Here is an 18,665-nt window from a genome sequence, read left to right as displayed (position 1 = left end):
TTTAATAACTTATCCCGAATAATGATGTTTTTGGCTTATAGCAAAAATAAAGTGAATTGCTATTTTGATTAAGTGAAAAATACATAAACTCTATTTTTTCTTAAGAATAAATCTTTTTGAATCACATACAATCTTTAATATAATGACATTTTATTGAAATAATTATTAGCCACGTTTAAAATGAATACATGTGCCGTCCACAACGATGTTCAAGTATCAATTCTTTCTCTTCAATATACAAGATAGATCTTTATTAGATAAAAGCAATTTTCAAACAATTGCTATTGGTGTCAAAGAAGTACATGACATTTTGAATAAAGGATATAAAAAAGACCAGAATCATGGAATTTAAACTGTTCACTGAAATTAGATGTAAGTATCCCAAGAAAGATATCTGTTATTATATGACAAGTATACTAGAAGAAATAAAAGCATACAGGCAAGTTGGGAGTTATGATTAGTTAGGAACTTACCGCTGACAGCAGATCATAAGATTCAAAAACCACTTAAGATAATAAACCTGCCCCTAATCCCCTAGATTCTATAATAACTTACCTAATTCTGGTAAATGCTTCCCAGCTATAATACTTACAACTTATTATAATAAACTTTTAGTTTTTAGGTAAACTAAATAATCAATAATGATAAATCATCGTATTTTGACAAGCAGAATATTATATAGTATGGAAAGGGAATTTATGGCACAACTGTTAAAAATTACCTTTGGATCAAAAGATCCTTTATTTTTAAAAAGAAGTTCTTCAACACTCTCTCTTATTTCCTTTGGAATATTTCGTGCATCAAAGGTTGCTATGTCTTCTCTCACACCTCTCTTTGAAAGGAAACTGAAATTAAAGTATAGTACTTCAAATAAGGCTAAATAAAGTTTGCTATTTTTAACAAAAATATCAATTTAACAAAGTGGTGTATACAATACTTTTAATCTATTAGTTAACCAAAAAATAGGGTACTTTTAAAGTATTTAAGCTTCTAAAGTACCATTCATCATTTTTTATAGACAAGGATCTCCAGAAAGATGCACAAAAGTTTTTCTAATGTTCTGTGAATACACTGAAGAAATAAAATGAAGGAACTATAATCTTGAACTCTACCCATAACCCTTTTTGTGAACCCCTGAGTACTAATACATTCTAGGATATGCAAGAAAATATTCTGACTCCTTTATAAAAAAGATTTTAAAGTGCTCCCTCAATCTAAATCTTCTCTCCCATTTCAGATAGAAAAAGAACTCTACTATCAACCTAAGTCCTAAAATGGAATTGAACAGCAGCACAAACCACAATACCACTGTTATACTGTGAAATCTAAAGCTGCATAATGGCATATTGAGTTAATAATCAGCCTTTTCTCTTCCAGTTTACATCACTCTTACATAATTTATGGGGCTCTCGCCTGCTCCCTGTGTCTCTCTGTCTCTGCCAAGAGTCCAAGATCCTTTTTGAGAATAGTGACTATATTTTCTTCATCAGTAAATCACAGTAAACACAATGCTCTATACTGTGTGAGGACCAAATAAATATTTATGTTTATTAAGATGTTCTTAAAGACTTTAAGGCATTCCTGTTTTCCTTTGACACTTTTAACAATCACTTATAGAGAAAGGAAAATATAGATCTTGATATATGATTACATAGACCATCTTGAAATATCAGGGGAAAGTGTGTAACCAGTTAGATGAAATTCAGTTTGAGAAGCAATATAAGAAATATTTAAAAATATGAAAGAATGTATAATTCATTGGTGAAATAACATTTTTCACAAATTCAAAAACTTACCTTTTCATGCTCACCCAAGATGTATCAAAGATACCCATTAATCTTAAAACTCCTTCAAGAATGTCCCTGATTACATCAGGTGGCATACGCAGTGAACGAATTTCTGAAAGAGATTCTGGCTTAATGTTTCCAACTGCTAGTTTAGCTTCATTGACTAGAGGCTAGAACACGAAAAGGGTATTTTTACTTTCAAAAAATATATATGAAAAAAATCACTAACTCTTTACAAATAATGTTTTATTGTCATTTTATTAAAAATGACTCTAGTTATTAATATCCATTCTCTTCAAATATCAAAATGCCCTAAAACACACAAAGTACAAAATGTTCAAATTGAGAAAGTAAGAGTTTTTTCTCACCATAACTACAACAGTCTAGTTTGGAAAATCTAATTTGTTTTGAGACAATTTGCCATTTTCAAGAGGCTCTTTATATGCTAAGACTTGTTTGCTTATTTAATCAAGTCTCAAAAAAAAAAAGCCTAAGAGTTTGTCTTAATTTATCTACAAAATATTTTTTCCTCTACAGTCAAAACAACATGGTTCACAGAAAACAAAGATTATTTTTAACAAACATCAGTTAATTTGCTTACTCCTCCTAGCAGATTTTCCTTCTTGCTTCTCTTTTATAAATAGTATTGAGTGAAAGCCACATTGATAATACTATTAGAAGGTGACTTATGTAAATAATATTTAAACTCCTATGTAAAGTTGGTCATCAAAAATGTAAATGGCTCTTACACAGTTTCCTTTTTTTTAACTTACTTGTACTTCTTTTAATTCATCATCAATTTTGTTTTTCCTTTCTTCAATTTTAATGACTTCTTCTGCTATTCTGTGCTTTAGTCTTTCAAGTTCTGTCTTTTGTTCACTAGCATCCTACAGGAATATTTAAATAGCATTCCAATCAATTTTAATGCGCTTAACATTTAAAAACATGATACCAAAAATGTTATTTTAAAATAGCACTTTCTATTCAATGCTTTTCTAATATTAATTGGCATAAGAGTTTCTGAAATGCCTAGGGAACTGATGATATAATTTACTCTATATTTACTATTAAGAAGTATGCTTTATTTGATTTAATTTTTTCTGAATAGCAAAGTAATAAATACTTACTATTTAAAAATCAAACATGTCAGAAGTGCATAATTTAGAAAATGATCATAATAATATACATTTAACACTTGCAACAACCCTGAGATAAATACTATTATGCTTATTTCATAAATAAGAAAACTGAAAAAAGAAGTCTTCTATAATTCTAAGAGTACAATAGTAATAATTCTTAGAGACAAGCTATAGTATATTAGAAGTTTGACTCTAGACTTTAATTTAGACAAAAATTAATTGAAATCATGACACAATAATATGGCAAATATATGAACAAAAATTAGTAAAGATTCAAAGAACACTAAATGATATATTAACACATGACCTCTTTGCTCATGAATACAAAAATCAAGGGTCTCACATATATAAAAATGCATGAACATTATGAATGTTTGTGTTTGATTTATTTATTATACTATAAAAAAACCAAGGGAAAAAATTTGTCAAGAAACCTTCCAAGAATCCTAACAACAGTGATTCTCAACTATATTATAATCATTCAAGGAGTTTAAAAACTAATGCTTGGCGTCCTCTCTAGACTTATTGTGGTAATCATGTCACATTATATACATATACAGAATCATTATGTTGTACACCTGAAACTAATATAGTGCTATGAGTCAATTATATCTCAATTAAATCAAAAAAAGAAGAGACCAGAGAGTTTTTTTTTTTCTCTCTCTCTCTCCCTGCCTGAACTGGAAGAAATAAATTTCTGTTGTTTAAACCAACAACAAGAACAATACTAATGCCTTGTGTCCTATTGCCAAATATATTGATCCTTCAGGTACCTGACACGTGAGCGCAATTGATATCTTCTACGTTCCACAAGTGTTTCTACCTGTGTATCTCTGCTACTGCTCCTCAACAGGGAAAGTTCTTTTCTCCATCTCCACAATATCAAAATCACCCTTACAGGCCCAACTCACATGCTTTGTGTTTTATTAACCTACTTTTCCAATTGTAAGTTATAGCTATTCTGAGTACCTACAGCATTTAGTATGTTCTTTCTTTATGTCACAAACCTAGAGTTGCTAGGTTTAAAAGTTGTACAGTTTGGTATTTAAGCTGTCTCTCCCTACCATACTTATGTATAAAATAACAAACAGAAATGTCTCCAACTTATAATTGAGCAAAATTATTAACTTATAATACAAGATGCAGAGTTATTCTTCTGGGTCTCTACTAAGTAATACAATTAGCTACAGTCTTAGAAATACCTCTTCCCAGAACAGTACAGAGAAAAGAATAGCATAGTACTCAATGTATCTTAATAATGTTCACTAGTTTGAAGGTACATAGGCACACGGAGTGCTGAATATTTTCCTTTTGTAAATATATAGTTATCAATGATATTATTCTTTATGAAGCTTTTGCTTTTATCAAATTACTCTTTAAAGGTAAGAAATTTAAAGGTGTTCCAATCGCAGCAACAGAAGCTAGGAGAATATGGAACGATGCCTTCAATTTCCTGAAGGGAAAAAAAGTATTTGATAGATATTCTTAACAATAAAAATGACTAGCTGCTTCAGATAAATATTTATATTACTTTGGTTCTAAAATTCCTTGATAAAAATTATGCTAAAGTTTTACAGTATGAAAATTAAATTTATTCTCTGATCCATTACTTCCAGGTCAGGCAGTCCATACATTTATCTTGTAAACACTGAATGTGTATATAATCATCAATTATCTGCAAATGTTATTGCTTTGAAGATTTTCCATCTGCCAAGGAATTTATTTTGACATGGCAGGTGAAATCGTTTGCTTATGCCATTCAAATCAGTCCAGATAACCCTCTTGTGAAGTTCACAATAAACAAATCTCCCTTCCATGCTCAGATTTTCAATGAAGATGACCAAACATGAAAAGAAAGCTTTTTTTGTGAATAACTAAGAATTATTCTTTAACTGAGAATAAAGCAATCATGTAAGAAAAATAATAAAACATATTCAGAAAAAAAATAAAACATATTCAGGAAAAAGAAAACTTCATAAAATATCCTCTGAGAGCTAGTTGGAGGTACTGCAACAATGAAACAACAACAAAAAAGGACACTACTGCCAAAAGGAAACATCTAGAGATTTTTTGATATCTCCTGAGAAATAATTTAACAGAAAAGAAAAACTCAATAGGAGGGTTAAAAAATAAAGTTGAAGAAATTTTGAAGAAAGTAGACCACATAGAGAAGAAAAAAAGTGAGAAAATATAAGAAAATTAGAGAACCAGATTACTAAGCCCAAAGCCCAAATAATAATAAGAATTCTACAAAGCAAGAACAGAGAAATAAAGGAAAAGGAATTATCAATAGAATAATTTAAGGAGATTTCCCAGAACTGAAGGAGATAAATTTTCAGGTAGAAAGAACCCACACTGGACACAGTGGATGAAAATAAACCTAAACCAAAGCAAATCACCACATCTTTCAGAAAAATGGAAACAAAGACCTAAAAGATTCCAAGAGAGAGAAAAAAAAAAAAAAAAAGTCATCCCAAAACAGATCAGGAATTAAAATAGCTTTGAGTGTTTCAACCACAACAATGGAATCTAGGAGAAAATGGAACAATGCCTTCAAAATCAAGAATACTATTCCCAGCACACAACCAACCAACCAACTAAGGACAGAGAAGAATGTCCATATATGTGAGATCTCAAAATTTATTGCCCATGTATCCTTTCTCACAAAGCTTTTGGGGATAGGCTCCACAGAAACGAGGGAGTAAACCAAGATGATAAAGAATGATTTCAGGACAGCAGCTTAACCAGGCAAAGAATGAAACAAGCCAGAAGGCTCTAGGAGAGAATGCTGCAGGTGGCTGATGAAAATTATAAAATAGCTGAGGCTTTGTGAAGTCTTCACAGAATATTTAGAACACATTTTTAAATACGCAGTTTATGGAGTCATACTACTCCCCTTCCCAACTATCAGAAGTCTGGAAAAAAGGTTACTCTTCTGAGAAATTAAGTCAAAGAAGCTCTGGATTTGTAATTACCAGGCTAAGCACTACAAAGCTAAGGGCTAGAATGAGGTCTCATACTAAAAAATAAGGGGATTACATTTCTTTGCTGATTAATGATGTTGAGCATCTTTTCATATATTTACTGGCCCATTTATAAGTCTTTTTTCACGAAGGGCAGGTTCAAATCTTTTGCCTATTTTTAAATTGAATTATTAGTTTTATTAGTATTGAGTTGTAATCATTTCTATACATGCTGGATACAAGTCTTTTATCAAATACACGTTTGTAAATATTTTCTCCCAGTCTGTGACTTGCCTTTCATTTTCTTTGGAATTTATTTCAAAGAGCACAAGGTTTTAATTTTGATAAGATCCTATTTATCATTTATTTTCTTCTTCTATTTTGGTATCATATCTAAGAAATCTCTGCCTCACCCAACATCATAAAGATTTTCTCCCATATCTTCTTCTAAAGTTTTATAATTTTATGTGGTACATGTAGGTCTATGTTCCATGTCGAGTTACTTTTCATATAAGTTGTAAGGTAAAGGTTTGAGGTTTTTTTTTTCCTCTCTTCATGGATCTCCAAATATTCCAGTACCACTTTTTAAAAAGATCATCCTTTCCCCATTTAAACAGTATTTTTGTATACAATTAATTGACCATGTATGCATGAATCTGTTTCTGGACGCCACAGTGTTCCGATAGTCACTATGCCTATCATTACACCAATATTACCCTACCTTGACTACTGCAGCTTTATAGTAAGTCTTTATATCATAAGCCCTCCAACTTTGTTATTTTAAAGACTTTTTTATGCTATTTACTTTTACTGAGATATATACACTAGTCTGATAAACACTGAAGTTAATTTAAATAAAAGAGGCATTGGACTTCAAGTAAGGTTAATAGTCACCCACAGTGAGATGGGGAAACATATTTAAGACACAATCAGGGAGGTAAAACTAACAGAATTTAATGATTCATTAGAGTCATGAATTGAGGGAACAGAAATCTAATATAATTTATAAATTCTGTCTTGAATAATTAGCTATAGTGTAGTGCCATAAACTGAGGAAAGGAATACAGAAAAGGAAATTATAAGTTCAGTTTTTAATCTGTTTTGAATTGTGAGACTTTCAAGAAGACACGTCTAACAGATTATTGGCTATTTGAGTCTGAAGTTCAGAGGAAGGATACGGCTGAAGGACAAAAAAGATGGATTTGGTGGTAATCAGTACTAAAAAGCAAGGTAATGGACAGGAGCATACTGAGAGGGTGTGCAAATGTAAAAGAATACCCAAGCAAGAAAGAGCAGAGAGAAATCTCCCTTGAGAGGGTTCAACAAAAGAAAGCCAATGTTAAAAGAGGATATAAACAAAATATTAAAAATATCATGAAAGTATAAATAGAATGAATAAAGATTTATTTTGTAAATCTTCAGAATATTAAAAACAGGGAAAACCCTTGAAGCCTGAAAGAGATATTAAGAAAAATAAAAGGGAATATTAACTAACAGAGGGTAAACAAAATCAGTTACAGACAAATCTATACCAATTAAAATGTTTATATTTTTATATTATAGGGTTTAGATAAATTAGTGTATGAAAAATTGAGGATAATATAGTTTTGATTTCAAACAATATGTGAAAATAACACACTCTTCCACAAAAGTTCAAGTACACAACGCTATCAGCCTACTCAGCACAGACAAGCAATATTTTTTAAATCCACATAAGTAAAAATGTTATGTTTCACACTGATTGACAATCAGGCATAAATGGCCTTTCTATTGTTTGCATCGCTGAGCTTACTCTAAACATTACCTGCATTGATACTGTGATCTCTTGAAGAGCAGAATCTGCTTCATCTTGCTTAGTTTTAAGTAAAACACTTTGTTCTCCGGCTTTTCTGTTCAGTTCATCCACGAGAGCTTTAGCTTCATTTAGTTTAGATACACCAGCCTACATTAATAAAATATTGATCGACAATATTAAAAGAAAAGGAATTTTATATACATACAGTAAACAAAGTCTATAAGAAAGAATCAAGCATAAATGTAAATGTGTACATATACTACATTTGCAAGTGGACTTAGGTATTCTCGTCTTGCTGATTATAATGATTTATTCAACTGTGTACCCATTAAGATGTAGTAAAAGACTCCACAGAGGCTTTAGAGAAAGACAAATTTTAAAGCATCACAGTAAAGCTGAACAGATCAACATATATTAGATATTAGATAGCTTAAATAGTAGGGGTTTTACTCACTGCATTAGACAGGAAGGAAAATAGAAAAGAAAAAAAATTCTGTAAACCTTTCCCATTTTTCAGTCTCATTGGTTGGGCAGAAGGACTCAGGGGCCACTCTTTTTATGTTGGACGTGGCTTGGTTTTGTCTGTCCAGTACCCAACTGTTTTATAAGAGACTGCCTTACAAATGGGTCTCGTAAGCAATCACTCAAAATGCTTCAGCTATTCTTTGGTTGGTTGTTTGACCCTGACCTGGCCATTATAACACCCCATTCCACAGCCCATGGATAATCCAAGGAATAAACATGAAAAATATTCCCTCTCTTCTTTAATATGATTGGTTTTTTGTCACATAACAAATCAGAAGATTTGGAAAGATGGTAATGGCAAAAAAAAAGGAATGTAAATAGTATTTACTGAGCACCCAGCACAGACAGGCATCATGCTGGTTCTTTACATTTGAATTTTATCTAATGTACTCAACACATTCACCCAATTAAGCTGCAACTCAGTGAGTTTAAGTGATTTACCTGAAACACCATAGAGAACTAAATCAGGAAATTAACCCTCCAAAGCATGTAGAGTTAGTGGCTTAATATAAATGAAAGTGAATCATTAAAAAGAAGAATAAAGATAACTCTGCCAATTAATGTTCCTATGTTACGACCTCACAAAGAGAAGCAAGAACTTGGCAGAGGAAATGCTCTCTGACAGAATCTGAAGCTGACATTCTAATACCATGCTTAAATTTAAGCTCTGCAGTTAGAGAAATACAAAAAGAAAACTGTTCAGAACGTACCAAGTCAAGTGACATGGATAAGAATATATTTATAAAATATAATTTTAAGAATATATTTATAAAATATAATTATAAATAAAATTTAAAGTTTATTATAAAGCATAATATTGTACATTATGTTTTAATTAATAATAGGCATTTCTGATTTCTAAAATGCATTCATATGAAAAAGACATTTAAAGACAGTACCATAAACTATCAAAAACACATAAACACCATGCAGTGAAGAAATAATTATTCAAACAAACAAACAAAAATTACAAAACCATTACTATAATCTAGTGGGCAATAAAGATAGGTAAGTGAGACAGTTTTCCAAGACATTTAATACAGTACAATATTTATTTATATTAAATATGGCAACATGGCATTGTGATTTACATAATCCTTGTCCCCTATCTGTAGACAAAATAATTTAAGATTACCAGTATTGTACCTGCAAATGACTTTGTCTTTTTAATAATTCCTTTCTCTTGCTGTTATTAATGGCAGAATACACACGTAAAAAGGTCATATATCTGCTTGGTGTAGCACCATATGCTTTACAAGACTTGTGGATTAATAAAAATGATTTTAGAAAATCAGGATCAACTAGAAAGAGAAAAAAAATGACTTAACATAAGTACGATCCATTAAGAATTAGAGAAAATGAACTTAACTATATTTATTCTTGCCAGATACTTCTATGCAATGAAATTATAAATATGAGATAACATCTTTGCCTTAAAGGTGCACAGGCATTCCTCTCCATTCACAACTTCCATTTTTCTTATTAATTTTGCATTATTAATTTCATTGGTCTCTATCCTTCCACTGTTATATATTTCCCCTGACAATTTTTATTACTGCAAGAAAGATAAATCTATAGCTTGTCATAACATATAAATTAACTGGAACTACGTAACATGTAATCCAAAAGTAAGCTCACCAAAAGCTACTTGAATGGAAAAGAGATACCAAACCAAGCAACACCTATCCACTCTTATTTACACAGGGAGAAACAGGACTTCAAAAGCCAAAAAATTAAGAACAAGCTCCCATTAGATCCAATATATACATGACCAAACATACCATCTCCCTCTCGTTGTCTCAACCTATTTCCCTCTGTATTCCCTACCTCAGTGAATAAAATCAACTTCTAATGAATTTTCCAAGCAGAACCCTGAGAAATATTCTTGCATCCTTCTTCTTCCTTTCATGCAACAGCCATTGCATAACCAAGTCCTCTTTAGATTACCTCCTAATATCTCCCCAAGTCCATTCCTTCCTCTTAGATTAGAAGGCAATAGCCTTCTATACTGGTCTACAGTACCTCTGGTTTCTCTGTACACCAATCTATTTTTCATAACTGAAGAAAGGGGTAGACACAGAGACTTATGTTTCTAAAACAAGCCTCTGGTTACATCTCTACCAAAAATCTCTCAATTATTCCAAATCACCCACAAGTCAGAATCCAAATTCCTTCTTTAGCATGACATGGAAGGCTCTTCCTTACCCAACCCTGCCTACCTTTTTCTCTTCATCTAGTACTCTACTATTTATTATATCCTATGTCTTAGCCCTTCAGGGTATTTATAGTTCTATAAAAATGCCTATTTTATGTCTTCAAGCCTTTTCCATGCTAGTAACTCTAACCAGAATGATCTTCCCCAAACTGCCTGTCTGGGCAATGTGTATTTCCTTTAGTATCTGCTAGGTAGAGGCTTTACTTTCCAATGTACTTCATATAAACTTCTACCATCACTTATCCTGCTATAGCAAAATTTTATGTTTATATATAACATATTTCTTGCTATCACTAGATTATCCTAAGTCACCTCCAGTATCCAGTCCAGTACCTAATATAAAACAAGTTGAATAAATATTTAATAATTAGGTGGTTAGATTAAATAAATGAACAAATATGTTATGGTATAAAAGAAAAAGACCACATTCAAAGTTAATGTGGAAATGGAGAAAATAATGAGAACATTATAGTTAAGAAAATATTATGTCCACACTCAAAGAATCATGACACAGTTTTGCATATGAATTGAGTTATTTGACATATCTAAGTGATAAGCTAATATGAAAAGTTTAGGCTATTAGCCCAAAACCCTATGTAAGTAAGTCCTTTAGATCATTTGGGTCAAAAATGCAAATTTTTAATGTCTTAATTTTAAACAATAGATATGCTGTTAGGTCCTATATGAAATGACATAAACATTAGTTTTAAAAACGAGGGCTTTAAAGTTTAGTTTGCATCAAAAGAAATCTAACTTAGTTTAGCATTATTCCAATTCATAATCATCATGAATCTTTAATGGATCTATAACGTTAGAAATCAGGAATTATTTCATCAATAAAAATCAGATAAAATCAATTTCATCAAAATACTACCTGAAATTTGTTTCTTTTCTTCTTTTCTTTTTTTTTCGCTATATTTTTCTTCACCACCTGTTTCACTAAATAACATTTCAGGTATCTAAAATAGGAAGAACATTTCTTTAAACCTCAATTCAGTATGAAAAAAGTTTAAGTAAATCCAATATCAGAGGCTAAAAAACCTTTAACACACACACACACCAAAAAAAGAAGAAAAAAAAAAAAAACAGTCTCAATTGGACTTTTCTTCTAGGATTCTTTAGAGGACATTATTTCCTAGTCAAGATTTTGACACATATCAACAATTGATATATTGCAAATTAATAGTACATAGGAAAGTTTCAACATCTCGCTTGGAAAATGATTAGATTTTTTGAAATGAAGAAAATAACATTTTTGATTGAATTAGAAAATAATCACAGATGCCATTTAAAATCGTAAAATAATAAAATAAATGTTTTATTTGGCATCAAACTAATAAAATGCCTTCATGGCATAAAGGAATAGGAAGGAAGCTTAGCTTTCTTAAATAAGAAATAACTAAAACTAAACAAAAATAATTTCATAATTGATAATTAACATAACTGCTATCAACATAATTGATGATTCTAAAAACTATTGTCTATAGCTAGGTTTTTGCCACTATCACAAATAAGAAAATTAAGTTTCATGAACAGATATCATCATTATTAAAGAAAATATTATAATCTTATAAAAAGAATAACATTTTAAAATATACGAAAAAATTTTTTAAACTCTATTTCTGGGAAAAAGAAAATAAATAAGTAGAACTCTGAAATTTTAAAATTAAGCCAAAACCTTCAACTTCTTTCATCTGATACAGTTAACATTCCTAACAAGAGGAAGTACAAGTAATCTAGGTAATTAGGTCAAAAAATAATTCTCTGAATTTCTCAGGCTGAATAAACCATTAAGCCAAAAGATTCCTTAACTAATGGAGAGTTTGAAAGTGCCATGGTTCTTGAGCCAAAGAATTTTTTTTTTCAAATACCTTCACTGATTTCTGAAAAAACACTTAAGCAACTGTGAGAATATTTTAAATATACACTGTTAAATCAATGGAAATTTGTTTCTTTGGAAACTTACTTTCTTTAAAAGTAAGTTTATCCCTTATGTTAGTTAGGGGTATTGTGGTAATCATTTCACAACATATAAATATACAAAACAACATGTTGTATACCTTAAATATATAAAATTTTATGTGTCAATTATATCTCAATAAAGCTGGGAGGTGTGGGAAACATTCTGTCCCTAAACGATATTCTACATTAGCAAAGTTTTCCTGCCTGGATTTACCCACATTCCCCTTTGCCTCCACTCTCGCTCCTTGGGGATAAAAATGGCACTTTCTAAAAAGAATTGAATAAGTATATTAACCCTATTGATTCCTATTAATACCCTGACCTCTCGATTCCTTGAATTCTTCTCCTTCTGTTTTCTATCACCTTTTTCCCAGCCACTCACCCCCACTTCAAAGGGTCACATCCTGATACCTTGTCATTAACAGTAACTGAAATCATTTAATAATCTCACTTTGAAACATCCCACTCTTCTACCACTACACTCCTGTCTTCCCAGCTCATTCCCTTTGCAATGTCAATCATCCTCAGACTCCACCAAGACCTACAATCTATTAATTTAACAAACTTTATACTGTCATTCACCATCTTCCTACCATAATTTCTCAGCTCCCTTGGCCTTCACTCGCTTTGTCACACTCGAGTAGCAAAGCAAAGCCCCAATCCTGGTTAAATGCAAGTCACCACCTATTGAAGGTCTGCACCTATGAGTGCACATGTAACTGGAGAAAAAACACACAACTATGCTGATTGGCCTCACTGAACTTTATAATTGCTAACCTCACGTGAACCCTTAATGCTACCTAGCTATTATACTCCATTCTCCTAAACCTTTCACTCTTTCCCTCTTCCAAACTACTATTTTGCATATCCTCTAATATCTCTTCAAGACTCCAAAATCTGTTCCCTTAACTTTTCTCTCAACTGATAATCTTACCTCCTATTTCATTGGGAAAATAGAAACATCCAGAAGTGTCCAAAACTTCCCATACCACACTTGCCCACCTACTTGGAAATGTGCCCCTGTACTCTGCTTCCCTTCCTGTTACTATGGATAATGTTTCCGTTCTACAAGCAAAGGCCTATCCTTAATCGTTTCATTTGTGCAATAGACCCATATGCTGTCTACTACCCAAGGATGTTGCTCTAGCAATTTTCCCGTCTTTCATGTAACATACATGTTTTGCTTCTTTTTTGCATTCCCAACAGTGTATGAAAATGCTACAGTTTGTCTCAACTTAATTTTTTTAAAAAAAAGAAAGAAAACATTTTAACCCCCACTTCCTCCAGTTACTGATCCATTTTTATCTTCTACTTTATAACAAAATTCCTCAAAAGAGGTGACCATATTCACTCTCCACTCTTCTCATTCTTTCTGAAACACATTTCAATGTTTTTTCTCCACTACTAACTGAAACTGCTTTATCAAAGTCACTAATGAACGCCATGCTGTTAAATGCAACGATCAGTTCCCAGGCCTTGTCTACCTTCATGTGTCACCATTCATCCTTCCTCACTCCTTTGAAATGCTGTCTTCACTTGGCTTCTAGGCTTCACTTGTCTACACGCTCTCCTGCTTTCCTATTTCCCTAGCAGTTCCTTCTCAGTATCCTTTGCTGGTTCCTGTTCTTCATCTCAACCTCTTAATGTTGAAGTGTCCCAGAGTTCACCCTTTGCATCTCTCCTCTCTTTGCCAACATTCACTTCCTTAGTGATATTTTTTCTCACAGCTTTAAATGCCAGCTATACTCTGATAATTCCCACAATTTTACCTGTATGCATGACCTTTCCCCTGTTCTCATATATCCAGATGTCTTCTCAATCTTCCAACTCAGATGTCTAACACCTCATATTTCACACATCTAAAACTTAAAGACTCATATTCTCCTCCCAAAATGTTCTTCTCAGAGTCTCCCCTCAACTGACAGGTATTCCATCCTTCCAGGTGCTCAAGCCAACAGAGTTGGAGGTATCCTTAACTCCTCACTTTTCCTTACACCTTATTACAATTTGTCAACAAATCTTATCGTTTCTACTGCAAAACATACCCAGTATCTACCACTTCTCACCACCTCTACCACTACATCCTGAGAGCAAGCCATCCTTGTCTCTCGCCGGATTACTGCAATAGCTTTATGACTGCTTCCCCCTTGTCTTCTATAGTCTATTTTCAGCTCAGAAGCCAGAGTATTACCATTAAAACATTAGAATAGTTTTGCTCAAAAGCCTCCAAGGGATCCCTTACTTGTTTCCAGGAAAGCCAAAATCCTTATAATAGCGTCCAAAGCCCCACCCTAACCTTTCTTACTTCACTAACCTCATCTGCAACTACTCTCCCCCTTGACCGCTCTGTTACAAATGAACTGGCTTCTTGCTGATCCTCAGAATCACCAGGCATGCTCTCATCTCAGGTTCTTCACCTAGAAAGCTTTCCCCCCAAATATCCCCCAAAAGAATGTAAATTCCATGAGGGCAGGGACTTTTGTCTTTTTCTCTGCTATATCCCCAATATGTAGAATAGTGGCATGTATTAGGCACCCAATAATTACTACTTCTTAATGAATACCTCTTGTTCATTGGCCTCCACAGACTAGAATAACTTTCCTCTCCTTTACCTACTTACTGAAATCTAACTAAAATATCATCTCAACTCTAAAACCTTGTCTATTATCTCAAATTACACTCCTTCCTCTGAATCATGACAGGCTTTAGTCTGCACTTCTACTATACAAAAATAAAGAAATGAACGATTGAGAATATGAGTATCATTCAAAGATACCATATTGAAAATTATTATTCATTCAAATGAAGCAATATAAAAGGCTTCCAGCTGAGATGGTGCTATGAATTCACTTTAAACTCATCCCCCTCTGAACACATATCGTAGCAATGAGAGATATTTTAAAAAGTATCTAAATTTTAATTTAAACAACAGCTAATATTATTGCTGTGATATTTTTATCATAAGCTAGCCTATCATAGGCTAAGTAATGAAATGCATAAAATTTTTAAAGTACAATAATATCTCTGTGGTCCTTAATTAAGAACATAATCTTCCACCTAAAATTCTATACTCAACTAAACTACCAAATACAAGAGTATGAAGAAAAGAGTTATTTTCAAACTTATGAGAGATTTTCAGTGCCACAATTAAGGTAATATTATAATAAACACCAAAGGGAAGTTGTGACAATCAATACCTTAAAAAAAATGTGCTTACTTTTTACTTCCATATTTAAACATTAAACTTACTTTCTTCATACTGCTATCTGACCAACCCTCCATCCACAACACCTGGCACTTCTTATGCAAAGCAGGATTATTCTCACAGTTTATTATGAAGTTTAAATTTGCAGAATCCATTATCAAGACAATATGCAAGTTTTGCTGAATTCCTAAAAAAATAAGAAAATTATACTCTTGGAATATTACAATAATAATAATTGAAGAAACTTATATATGGTCTGGTTTTATGAAATTAAAATGTTTTGAAATGGGATGGTAGGAGCTGTTTATAAAAAGAACAAGCTATGAAACAGTATTACAGTATAATTTTTATTTTGGTTAAAAAATACGTGTGTGTGTGTGTATGCTAGGATAAAAGATCCAGAAAGGTATGATATTGCTGTTACTTTTCAAATATGATACTGGATTCTATTTTGTAATTTTTCTTTCAAGGATTTTTGTTTCAATATTCACAAACAAAACTGATCTCTGGTTTTCTTTTAGGAGAAATACCTTTTCCTTCTTTCAATGTCAATATCATTTTCCCTTTGTAAAAAGGATTTTGGACACTTTCCTTTATTTTCTATGTTCTGAAACAGTTTAAAATAGCATTGAGATGATCTGTTTCTTAAAGGTGTAGTAGAATTTCCCTGTAAACTTCAAGTGGACAGAAGGGAGGGTAGCCCTTTAACAACTTTCTCTATTTCATCAATAATAAATGTTCTTTTAGAAAAATAAAGATCAACGTAATAGTCATGTCTGGGTGCTGCCACCATTGCCTTATTTTTTGTTTATCAATTTTAGATATCTACAGTGCACATGAAACTACTTCTGTAATAATCAAACTTTCTTTAGTTTCAGAAAAACACTACAGAGTCTGGCACAATCTAAATAGTTCAATAATTCTCTAAGATAGGGGTACTAAAGCACAAATTTCACCACATGAAAACAAAGGCAACAAAGTAAATATTCCGAAGAACATTACCATACTTTCACCCTTTCCTTTCACTAAAATTTTGCTAACTTGTTTTTATTGTAGGTTAGCCTTTATGTTACTTATTTGTTACTTATTTGCTAATAAGAAAAATAAGGCAAATTAAATGGTATTTATTTCACATGAAACATAGTTTAGATTAATGAATTCTATGTCACTTACTATATGTGAAGTAATTGAAGACTGGTCCAAAAAAACCATCCTGTGAAGCCTGATCTTTAAGAGGCAAGAGCAAGGGCTCTAATTCTTCAAGACTGTAGAGTCCAGGAACTTCACCTACAGAACATTACATTTCTTTTGAGTTTTACCTGCATTACACTAATTAAAAACACATTTTACACACACAATGCTTCTATTTTTGTATCAAATAATCTGATGTTATTCAAGTTTTGTTTTCAAAAATAAACAAACCCTATCACCCTCTATATTATTCACAAATCTACATCTATAGCCTTCCATTTGATTAAGCCAACCATTACAGTTCATAATCTAGCCATCTATCTGCTTTTCCAAGTCCTTCTCTACCCCAACCCCACAAGATCTTGTATTCTAGCCTCAATGAACTTCTTTGTGTTCCAAAAATTTAATGAAATACTCCCTCTTCCTGGAATATTATACTCACAGTGTTCCTCTGCCCCTTATCTTCCCCTAAGATCATTGTTTATCCCTCAAGACACTACTTTGTCAACTGCTATGTCCATGAGACTTTCCTGAATACCCACATGCTAGGTAAAGCACTCTTTTCTCTTGTGTATAGTACCCAAACATCACTGTTTAGCATTTACCACATCATTTAATAATGAATGAATTACTTCTCTTTCCTTCCCAATTAGATTCTGAATTCCCAGAGGGCAAATATTTGATCATGATCAATATTAACCTTAGGGCATTCTTAGCAAGTATCTAAAACATAAATACTTGTTAAATAAATGAACAAACGAATTATCAAATGAATGAATGAACTTGTACTAGAAATCAGGAGAACTAGTCGTGGCCTGCTACTATACAACAGAATGATGAAAGTCAAATCAAAGGTGATTAAGACTATAAGAATTTGATACAGGGCTTGAAGCTTGTCTTGTTCACCACCATAAATCCAGTTATTTAATAAATATTTGTTAAACCAACATATTTGTAGTTCACAAGAAACTGTAAGATTAAATGAAAATTCTTTTGCTGCATTCATGTAGAGCCCAACATAGTCTGAATCCCTACTTTTCTTTAGGCTCATCTCAGAGGTACCAGACTGCTTGCTCCCCAACCACCAAGCATGTAAATATTCAAACACATACACACATAAAAGTGCTCTATGTCTTCCTCTAAATTTCAGCCATACCAGGATACCCTTGATTTCTTAAATTTGGTAAAGAAAGCTAGCTCTATTTACATCCTCTATAGGGAATAAGAATTTGAAATATAAAAAAGAGACAAAAAGGTCTATTGAGTACTTTCTCTGAAAGTATTTTTCAAATACTTTTTTTGCCAGAAATGTTGTCAAAATTTAACTTTACCAAAATTTAACTTTATTTATGACTTTTGCTATTATATCTTGATAAAAAGACCAATTTATCTTACAATAAAAATAATTACTGGGTTAATGCTTATCTGGATGTTTGCTTTCATAAATTAAAACCAAAATAAAAACCCTATATATATCTGGCCTACAAGTTTATCTCAGCCAAAGTGAACAAGGTCTCCATCTAGTGACAATTTAAGCAATATGCAGGAATGTGCACCTAAAAAATCAGAAGAGATTATTTATAAAAAGGGCTGCAAACACTTCAAGCTTGCTCAAGACATACCACTTTCACTATACCATTTCCCTTCACTTTGACAGAAACTGACCTACCACTTGTGTAACTAGAGTCTTTCTCATTTGGGCACTAAAGTGTAGATACGTCACTTTATAAATAAAATGTTTCCTTCAACCAAAGCTATTAAATTCTGAAAAAAAAAGACTATTTTATCCCAGAGTATACCTAGCAGGATACAAAACAAATATTTATTAAAACCTGAGTGGAACATGAGCATCATGCAAATTTTGTCCTCGGGTTCCTAGAATG

At 32.1% G+C, this 18,665-nt stretch overlaps 1 protein-coding gene across 1 annotated transcript in view; it reads right to left on the bottom strand.

Moving 5' to 3' along the window:
- DYNC2H1 (dynein cytoplasmic 2 heavy chain 1) overlaps positions 1-18,665 on the bottom strand; it is a 384,236-nt gene that overhangs the window by 263,104 nt on the left and 102,467 nt on the right. Inside the window, exons 51-58 of the mRNA XM_060105577.1 lie at positions 16,765-16,878; positions 15,636-15,778; positions 11,299-11,383; positions 9,356-9,510; positions 7,694-7,831; positions 2,561-2,674; positions 1,797-1,957; positions 722-845 (exon numbers count right to left, since the gene is read on the bottom strand). Coding sequence (XP_059961560.1) covers positions 722-845; positions 1,797-1,957; positions 2,561-2,674; positions 7,694-7,831; positions 9,356-9,510; positions 11,299-11,383; positions 15,636-15,778; positions 16,765-16,878 — 1,034 coding nt within the window. The remainder of the gene's footprint in view (positions 1-721; positions 846-1,796; positions 1,958-2,560; positions 2,675-7,693; positions 7,832-9,355; positions 9,511-11,298; positions 11,384-15,635; positions 15,779-16,764; positions 16,879-18,665) is intronic.

Source organism: Mesoplodon densirostris, chromosome 7, assembly GCF_025265405.1.
Source record: "Mesoplodon densirostris isolate mMesDen1 chromosome 7, mMesDen1 primary haplotype, whole genome shotgun sequence".
Lineage (NCBI taxonomy): Eukaryota > Metazoa > Chordata > Mammalia > Artiodactyla > Ziphiidae > Mesoplodon > Mesoplodon densirostris.
Note: the sequence above shows the minus strand (reverse complement) of the source record. Positions and strands in the feature narration are given on the sequence as shown.